General features: G+C 53.7%; 1 protein-coding gene across 1 annotated transcript; it reads right to left on the reverse strand.

The window, feature by feature from the left end:
• Nucleotides 1–7,600: 7,600 nt before the first annotated feature.
• On the reverse strand, nucleotides 7,601–9,071 carry BHLHA9 (basic helix-loop-helix family member a9). The gene has a single exon (XM_025474978.3). The coding sequence runs from the start codon at nucleotides 8,743–8,745 to the stop codon at nucleotides 8,083–8,085; it is 663 nt and encodes a 220-aa protein (XP_025330763.1). The 5' UTR covers nucleotides 8,746–9,071; the 3' UTR covers nucleotides 7,601–8,082.
• Nucleotides 9,072–9,786: the final 715 nt, after the last annotated feature.

Genomic DNA, 9,786 nt, shown 5'->3' on the forward strand with positions numbered 1-9,786 from the left:
CCAGACCTAGGGACCTAGGCAGCCCACCTCCACCCTCACCTCCATCCCCCTGAGGTGTCCAGGCCACAGCCTGGCTCCGGGCTCCAGGAGGGGAGGGTGGACTAAGCATCGCCTGAGGATCCTGCCTCAATGGGGTTCTGAGCTCCTCAGGGTGTGTGTGTGGGGGTGTTAGGGAGGAAGGTTCCATGAAGGTTCTAACTCATGCCCATCAGGGCCTTTCTGGGGTGCTCTCAAGGAGCAGCAAAGACACTTCTGTTCACGAGCTCCCTGGGGGCAGATGCCAGTTCTGAAGGGCTTCGATCCTGGTGAGCCCTCACCGGGTGAGCCTGTCCTCTCTGATTCTTGCGGTCTCCCGTCATTCCCTCCCCTGTCTTCCCCTTGTTTCAGCCTCCTCCTCCATGCTCCTCATCTCTTTTGTGTCCCCAATATCTCTCTCCTTTCATAAGCACCACCTGGAATCACTCTGTGTGTGTGTGTGTGTGTGTGTATGTGTGTGTGTCTCAGAGTGGGTGGTGGGAGAGGGTACAGGAAAGAATCTAAAGCCCTAGCTAGGGTCATGCAGGACAGGGATGGGAAGGTAGAGGTGGGATGGACCTCAGAGGTTGTGGGGTTCTGATAGTCCCGATGAGAAAACTGAGGCCGGAAATGGAGGGACACTCATCTCAACCAGATATCACTCCCTTGTCCGGGCTTGGGGCCCAGCTTGGCACAAGATGAGCCACTGTAGTGAAAAGAAGTAGCTTTGGTTTGTGTGTCAAGCTGGCCTCAAAAATGCTGCTTCCAGGGGCACCTGGGTGGTTCAGTGGTTGAGAGTCTTCCTCTGGCTCAGGTCATAATCCTGGGGTCCCTGGGATCAAGTCCCGGGAGCCTGCTTCTCCCTCCCTAAGTCTCTGCCTCTCTCTCTATGTCTCTCATGAATAAATAAATAAAATCTTAAAAAAAAAAATGCTGCTTCCAGCAAGGGCTGTGACAAGGGATGGGGGTGGGGGGTTGGAGGGTGGTAATGTGACCAGATAACAGAGTGGAGGGAGGAAAGAGCCACATGCTAGGGGCTCAAGGGAAGTCTGGGGAGCTGAAAAGGCACCTGGAGACTAATGAGTTTTGAAAATAGTGTGTAACTTTGTTATTTTCTTTTTAAAGATTTTATTTATTTATTCATAGAAACACAGAGAGAGAATGAGAGGCAGAGACACAGGCAGAGGGAGAAGCAGGCTCCATGCAGGGAGCCCGACATGGGACTCGATCCAGGGTCTCCAGGATCACTCCCTGGGCTGAAGGCGGTGCTAAACCGCTGCGCCACCGGGGCTGCCCTAGTGTGTAACTTTGGCACAAATTTTCAAGTTTGGTGAATCTGACTATACTAAATTAAGAATTTTTGCTCCATAAAGGAAACCCATTATTGTTTGCAAAAGGCTGTCCTCCAGGGCAAGCAATGAGATTGTTGCTCTCTGTGGGGAAGAGCAGGTAGGGTGGGGGATAGAGACTTCCTCCTTATCTCTGTTCTTAAGGAAGCTCTTTCACCCTCAGGCCAGGGGTGGGGCAAGAGAATAAGCTGGGCTACCTTGCCCAGGAACTTCCGAGAATGTGCTAATGCCTTTTTAAACAGGAGATCTCCCGCAGAGGGTGGGAAGTTGGGTCCCTGAGACCCCTATACTCTAAGTCAGTATCAGACTTAGGCACTTCCGTATTACATGTGGAAGCTGACCCTGGGCCCCTCTGGGGGGGGCGCCCTATAGCTGCCCGGCCCAAAGGTTCCATAGCCTCTAGCCCAGCGTGGCTATTGAGCACCTGAAACGTAGCTAAAGTGAAATGTGCTGGGGCACCTGGTGGCTCAGTGGTTGAGCATCTATCTGTCTTTGGCTCAGATCGTGATCCTGGGGTCCTGGGATCAAGTCCTGCATCAGGCTCCCTGTAGGGAGCCTGCTTCTCCCTCTGCCTATGTCTCTAGCTCTCTCTGTGTTTCTCTCATGAATAAATAAATAAATAAAAATCTTTTAAAAAATAAAATAAAGTGAAATGTGCTTAACTATAAAACACACTTTCGAATAATTAGTACAAAAAGATATGTAAGGGGCGCCTGGGTGGCTCAGTTGGTTAATCGTCTGACCTTGGCTGGGGTCATGATCTCAAGGTCCTAGGGTTGAGCCCCACGTTGGGCTCCATCCTCAGCAGGGAGTCTGCTTGAGGATTCTCTCCCTCTGCCTCTCCCCCTGTGTTCTCTCTCTCTCAAATAAATAAATAATCTTTAAAAAAAAAAAAAAAAAAGGAATGTAGGCAGCCCGGGTGGCTCAGTGGTTTAGCACCATCTTCAGCCCAGGCATGATCCTGGAGTCCCGGGATCGAATCCCACGTCAGGCTCCCAGTGCATGGAGCCTGCTTCCCCCTCTGCCTGTGTCTCTGCCTCTCTCTCTCTCTCTGTGACTATCATAAAAAAAATAAAAATAAAAAAATAAAAAAGGGGTCTTTTTTACTTACTTAAAACTCTAAGAGAAAAGAAAAAGCCAAGAAGCCCCCAGGGTGACTGGTGGCTGTGGGGCTGCCAGGCTGGCTTCCTGGTCTTGCCCCCCCAACCCCTGCCCACCCTGGGATGACTAGGCCACAGGGCGATGCTGGGCTCACAGTGCCATCTAGTGGCCTCGTAGTGATGAGGGGAAAGACCAAAGGTAGGGCTGGGGCCCGGGGAAGGGGAGGAGCAGGGAGGAGCCTCAGGTCGGGGGTCCCTCCAGGGCGGGTAATCCGGTGCAGCCAGCTGCCCCCACTCCAGTGTGCGGTGCCGCCTCCGCACTTCCCCCACTCCCAACTAGGCTCTCTCTGTCTCTCTTTTGTTAAGATCTTATGCATTTATTTATGAGATTCACAGAGGCGGAGACATAGGCAGAGGGAGAAGCAGGCTCTTCACAAGGAGCCCAATGCGAGACTTGATCCCCGGACCCTGGGATCACGACCTGGCCCAAGGCACATGCTCAACCACTGAGCCCCCCAAGCATTCCCCAAGTAGGGTCTTAAACGGAGGCCCATGGCATACTTAGCATACAGAGTGGGTTTGGTCTGCACAGTGTTAACTCAATATGTGCTTTTTTAAAAATCCATTTCACATAGAAATGGAGCACCAGACTTTTAACATGAAGATCTGGGAACTCTGGGCCCGTTTTCTGCAAAACAGCAAGGTGCTGGGCTAGCTGCAGGCATGGAGCTCCTGCAGCTCCACCTTCAGGAGGCTGGCCTTCCCCGGGGGATTGGAGCTGTGAGCCCCTGCAGCTAGACAGAAGGACTGGCCTGTCTGTTCCACTGGCTGCTGAAGAAAGGTATTCCCAGGTATGCCCTGCCCCTTCCTTGCCCAGACCCTGGCCCAGTGAAGGTCTGGCTGGCTGAAGACACCAACCAAGTGCCCAGGGTGTGTCCACATGGACGCTAATTCCTACCTCTCTGCCTGGCCCCAGCCTTAGTGCACTCGGAGCAAGGAAGATGGCGAGATGTTAGCAGTGAAGGGGAAAGGGACCTGCATGCTGTGGGGATGTCCTTTGGGGGTAGGATGGGCAGGGGAGCAAACCTCAGAAGGATGGGGGAGTTGGACCCCAATCCAAGGGTAGAGGTAATTGAACTCTCTCAGATCCATGCCCCACAGGTGTCAGGAAACCCTCTGGGGCTGACGGGGCAGGAATAATGAAGTCAATTCCTCTTCTCACTGAGGCCCTCCTGGGCTTAGCTCACCCTGCAACTGCAGCCTTCTGGTATCTGTGGTACGTGTGAGCATGCATGTACACACACACACACACAATGTAAGAAAAACTTGATGTAATCCCACTCCTATCAGCAAGCATCCAGGTTTCACATCCAGTGAAGTGGACTCCCTGCAAAGGATCCACTCGGGATACTTTGTCCTTGCTGTGCTTGCTCAAAACATTTCCCTACCCCTCTTTGGAAGGCTCTCTAAAGAAACAAATCTTGCACCTTTAAAAAGCAAGTGTGAAGAACCTAATAGATACTAACTGTTTGCATCTCTCCAAATTCTCTTAGGGTATCGTTCATGTACCTACACGTTTGTCTATGGTTATAATCAGTGGGCACAGACCATTGTGTGATCTGCTCCTCTAACTCACGATTTTCCCTCTGTTAGAACACCAGCCTTTGCTCTTCACCATGTCTCTAGGATTGGGCCTTGGTATTCTTTCAAATCTTTCACTGGGCCAGTGCCTCTGGGACCACCTTCTTTGCAAATATGCTTTTCCTTTTCGGATTACTCCCTTGGAGTACTTTAATTGCAATTTGGCCAAATTGTTTTATATCAGAAAAGGAACAGATCCACAGGACAACTAGAAATCTGGAAATGTGCCCTTTCCTCACCATCCCTGACAACATCGGTCTCACATTTGTTATCTATCTCTGCCAGTGTGTCTCTCTCATTGCTAGACAGACAAGGTGCTGGTCCCTGTGATGGAGGCAATGAATACAAGGGGAGGGGTTGGAAGGTTCAGACTTCCTAAGAGGAGCCAAAAGACTGCGTGTATCAGCCCTTCGTGAGCTGTGAAGCTGCTACCAGGGTCTGCCATTCTTCTCTGTGCCCCCTCTTTCCTGCACTATTCCACTATTCCAGTGCATGGTTGCGATCAACCTTATAGATAGAGGATTTCTGTCTTTAGATATACCAGTCTTCCATCTCTCTCTCTCTCTCTCTCTCTTTTTAGACTTATTTTGGGACACCTGAGTGGCTCAGCAGTTGAGCGTCTGCCTCAGGCTCAGGGCGTGATCCTGGGATCCCCCATCAAGTCCCCACATCAGGCTCCTTGCAGGGAGCCTACTTCTGCCTCTGCCTATGTCTCTGCCTCTCTCTGTGTGTGTTTCTCATTAATAAATAAATAAAATCTTTTTTTAAATAAGTTTAAGATTTATTTATTTATTTATTTGAGAGAGAGCATGACCTGGGGGAGAGGCAGTGGGAGAAGCAGAGAGAATCTCAAGCAGATTCCCTGCTGAACTCAGAGCTGCATCCCATGACCCCAAGATGGTTACCTGACCAAAATCAAGAGTCAGATGCTCAGCCGACTGAGTCACCCAGGCGCCCCAACACTTCGTATCTTTTAGCCATAACTTTTAGCAGCTCTCCTACATGTTTTCTCTTTCTAGCACTTTCCTCTTTAGATTTGCTTCATACCTATTGTCAAACCATTTTTCTCTGTATTTGGACAAACCTATCTGGTCTCCGTTGATAATGTCCATTTCTTTAATAATCACAAATTTAGCTTCTTTCACAGTAAGCCAGTCATCTTGGATGGATATGGTTTGGGGATCCAGATTAAAAAAATCAAACAAGGGTTCCAGAAAATTTGGAGGGCACATGTTTAAAGGTATTCGAGCCCAGGAGACCCTAATGCATCAGGGAGAGAGGTAGGGAGTACCTGTTAGGTCAATAAATGCACATATACACACACAAACATTCACACGTCCACATGTCTATATAAGCACTCATGTGATGTGTGGGTGTCAGAGAACCTTTGCGACAAAAAAAGGTCTTTGAATACTAGGAAAACACCTAACAGCACTCAAATATACACAAGTATGGGGGAGCCTAGGTGGCTCAGTGTTTGAGCACCTGCCTTTGGCTCAGGAAGTGATCCTGGGGTGGTGGGATCGAGTCCCACATCAGGCTCCCCATGAGGAGCCTGCTTTTCTCTGCCTGTCTCCGTGTCTCTCGTGAATAAATAAATAAAATCTTAACAATATATATGTGTATATACACACACACACACACACACAAATGCACTCGAACACATGGTCCTGATAAGACAATAGCTAATGTGTTTTCAGCTTTCATTTATAAAACAGCTTCCCACGCATTCTCTCTTTATAACAACCTGTGAATAGAATTTGTCTTAATAGCTTTCACTCATTGAGCGCTCACAGGGCCGGACACTATGCCAAGTGCTTGAAATGCATTATCTCATTTAGTCTGCACAACAGCCTATGATGCTCACCTTTAGCCCATTATACAGAGGGAAACACCGGGGCTCAAAGCCCTTAGGCAATTTGCCAAAGGTCACTCGGCTGGAAAATGAAGACACTGCGAAGTACTTTCACATCCTCCCCTCTGACTTCACACATCTGCTGCACACTCACACTTCCACCTGCAGGGGGCACCCTCACCATTCCTGAGCTGAGAGTGCAACTGAGCCAGAACTCTCACCTCTTTCTATCCTGGAACTTAGGAAAGCAGGACTTACTGGTCATTTTATTATGTTTCCAGGGCATAAAAACCTGGAGCCGAAGCAAGGCAGAAGCATTGTCCAAACTTATCATAAGATTTATAAGAATATACAAACAGTAACAATTTATGGAACACCTTCTAATCGCCAGAAACTGCACATAATGAACCAGTGTTAACCCTCACAGCCACCCTGAGGTGGAATCATCTGTGTCAGTGGTGAGGAACTAGAGGTTTAGAGAGGGTAAGTGATGCCATGGGTCACACACGTAGTAAGTGGCAGAACACACGTAGGTCTGGCTCTTTCCTTTCCACTATCAGACGGTGGCACCACCTCTCCACAGATGGAAGGCTCAGTGGGCAAGCCTGGGGCCAGATTCCCACATTTGGTTCCTGATTGGATCCCATGATTCCTCTGCCCAGAGTCAAAGCCTTTTTGTGATCTGTGCTGCAGCCACCTGCCCTGTAAAATTGGGAGTCCTAATACCTGTGGGCTCGGGACAGGGTGCTGAGTGTGCCAGCCAGTGTCTTGCTTGCAGAAAGCAAAGATATCTTTAATTACAGCAGTGAGCCTCACCTTGACTATCTGGGGGATCTCTCACTCATCTCGGGGTCTATAGCTCCAACTTCATCTGTGATGCTCCCCCAATTCTGAGTTGTGTAACTTTTCTTCCCCCAGCTGGAGAGTGTCCAGCTCTCCAAGGAGACCAGAGAGCCCCCAGCCCCTCCCCTGGCACACCTGGGTTCTCACCCCCGCCAGCAGCAACTGCAGCAGCAGCCTGGTCAGCAGGAGTGGGGCCAGACACTAGCTCGGGAGTGCTCACCTTAGATCCCAAAGCTCTCCAGACCTCTCTGGGAGGGCCAGTCATGCCTCCCACTTTCTCAGCAGACTCGGCCTCAGGCCCTAATTCCCTTAGCATCTTCCCCGTAATCTTTTGATTCCACCTCTGCCCCTCATCAGAGAGGCTCTGGCTGCACCAGACCACTTTTCCCTGGGAGCTCCATGCACCCACACTGAGGGTACAGGCAGGACTTACTGACCCCCCAGTCCGTGGTCTGCTGTAGGCTTCCTTTCCTGGGACTAGCCCAGACTTTGCTTCTGATGCAGCCCTGGCAGTGGGTCACTGCAGACAGCGGCTCTGCAGGGTATCCCGTCCAGAGGTGAGGCTGACCCCAGCTTGAGTCTCTTGGTGCTGCTCCCCCTCTTCAAATAATGTCCTCTCCCACAGTGCTCCTCACAGTGCTCAGCCACACCTGGGGGCTTGCCAGGAATCAATGCCCCAGGTACCTACCTCCAGGCATCAGGCCCGGTCCCCACATTCCGCAGTGAGCTCCCAGTCCTCAGGCTTTCCTGCCACCCTGGGCCACTAAGCCCAGTGGACACCTTATAGCAGACAGAGATGGCAACTTTTTCCTTTTTATTTGGCTCCTTCTGTTGGCTCTCTCAGCTCACAGACTTGGGGTATCAGCACAGGCAGGGGATGTGGACAGCACACTGTCATCCGACCACACCAGGGGTCACCCGCCCTCCCACATTCAAGTCCCCCTGTCCAAAAGCCCCCTTTCTCCTATAGAGCAGCAAGAGAACACAGGACTCAGAGGCACAGGACTGCAAAGATCACTTTGAGAGAAGAGTTCAAGTCCAAACGGAAGGATCCTGCACCTTTCTTGGAGCCGCCACCCCTGCTTGGGATCCGGGCGGCGAGAGGGGTGCCGGGCAGTGCGGCCCTGGGCTCGAGTTCCTTCCCACTGGCCAGGCTGCCTCCTCTCTCTCTCAGGCCTCAGCCACTCCGTTGTGGCCCGGGGGTTTGGGGCAGTCTGCCCGTTTGCAGCCGTGGCCACTGGCTCCTCCCTCCAGGCCTCCGGTAGCTCCCGGGAGCCAGTCAGGAGCGCTGGGAGCCCAGCCCGGGGCCCGCTCGCAGGTGGGCCCGCGGCCAGGCCGAGGGAGCCGCTGGGACCCGGCGCCAGCTTCCCGCGGACGCCTGGGCCGCGCCCTGAGCCTCGGCCGCCGCCCGGGGCCGTCCGGGGGGCGTGCGCGGGGAGCACGAGGCGCAGCGCGGCGCGAAGGGGCCGACGGGCGGCGGCGCGGGCGGCGGGGGGCTGGAGCCCGCTTCCCCGCTGCCCCCCGCGGCGGCGCGCGCGGCCTGCCCGAGGCACTCCAGGTGCCCGCAGGGCCAGCGGGGCGCGGGGCTGGCGCGCAGCACCAGGGAGAGCGCCGCGATGCGGTGGATGGCCCTGCGCAGCGTGGCGATCTTGGAGAGCCTCTTGCCGCCCAGGTCGTGCCGCAGCGCCCGGCGCAGCGCGTTGAACGCCTCGTTGTAGTCCAGGATGCGCTTGCGCTCCCGCACGTTGGCCGCCATGCGCCGCGCCTTGGAGCGCACCGGCCGAGCGCGCTTCCGGCCGCCCGCCGCCTCCTCGGCCTCGCCCTTCTCCCTCAGCACCCCCAAACGCCTCCCGGCCTCCGGGCGAGAGCCCCCCGAGTCCTCGGAGGAGCCCTCGGCCCCCTGGAGGCCCCTGAGGCCTGGTCCCGGCACGCGTCGGTGCATGGCCTTCCCCGGGCCTCGCTGCCCCCCGCTCCAGCCCACTGGGCTGGCAGGCCACCTCCGGAGCCTCGACTCCTGCGGGCTGGACACTCCCCGGACGGGCCCTCTCTAGCTGGGCTTTATGGCACCACGTGGCTCTCCACCCTCCCCATCCATCCATCTCCCTCCTCCTGCTTTATTACCTGCCTCCAGGTAGGCTGGCGAGGGAGGAACCGAGAGGAAGGAAACGACGAGGGGAGGAAGCATGCAGATTCTTGTACTAGGGGACCAGACGGGGCGGCCCGGCCACGCCCGGGGCAGTGCTCCAGCCGCCAGGGGGAACCCGCCCTGCCTCACTGGGGGGCCTCTCTCGGGTGACCAGGTTGAACCTTCTACACCTGCAGCCCCCAAATACACCGCCAAATTTGGCCTCTGGGCGGGAGTGCTGGTAGGTGCACAGAAGGGTCACAATGGTAGTTGAGTGTGTTTCAAGAACCTGGAAAGTTCTTGTCCAGGCCTGTGGACAACCACAGAGCTGTCCTTGAGGAAAGCATGACTGTCCCAGGGGGACCATACAGAAGGGCCCTGCAGGTAAAGGGGACCTGGAGCTTCTTGCTTTTTCAGCTACTTGAGTGAGGCTGGCTGGGATCTGGATTTGGGCTTTTAATGGGCCTTACTCTCCCTCTCCCTTGCCTTTGGCTCCTACTTCTGAAGGCAGAGCTGGACTGAGTCAGCAGCAGAGGGTGATGTCTCTCTGGCTCCCCTTGTGGTACCCATCAGGGGCATCTCTTGGTATTCAGGGCCCTTGTGTCCCATGACACAGAGCTGCCATGTTGTGAACTCAGAGAACCCACCCCACCCACCCATTCCTGGGGATTTGAATTTGTAATAGTCTCAGAAATAGAATAATACTAGTCCTAGAGGAAGACCCTCAATGGAATTTCAGGCATCCACAAGTGAGTTATTTGGAGTACCAAGGTCAATCTCATTCTCAGCCATAGTCCAAATGCCTCAAAATGGAAAGGCTTGCTCTGGCATCAGCTGGGATGGCCATGGGGTTCACAT

The sequence above is a fragment of the Canis lupus genome, chromosome 9, assembly GCF_003254725.2.
Source record: "Canis lupus dingo isolate Sandy chromosome 9, ASM325472v2, whole genome shotgun sequence".
Taxonomy (NCBI): Eukaryota; Metazoa; Chordata; class Mammalia; order Carnivora; family Canidae; genus Canis; species Canis lupus.

Coding starts and splice junctions, on each gene's coding strand:
- BHLHA9 (XM_025474978.3), bottom strand. CDS start 8,745: ATGCACCGACGCGTGCCGGGACCAGGCCTCAGGGGCCTCCAGGGGGCC.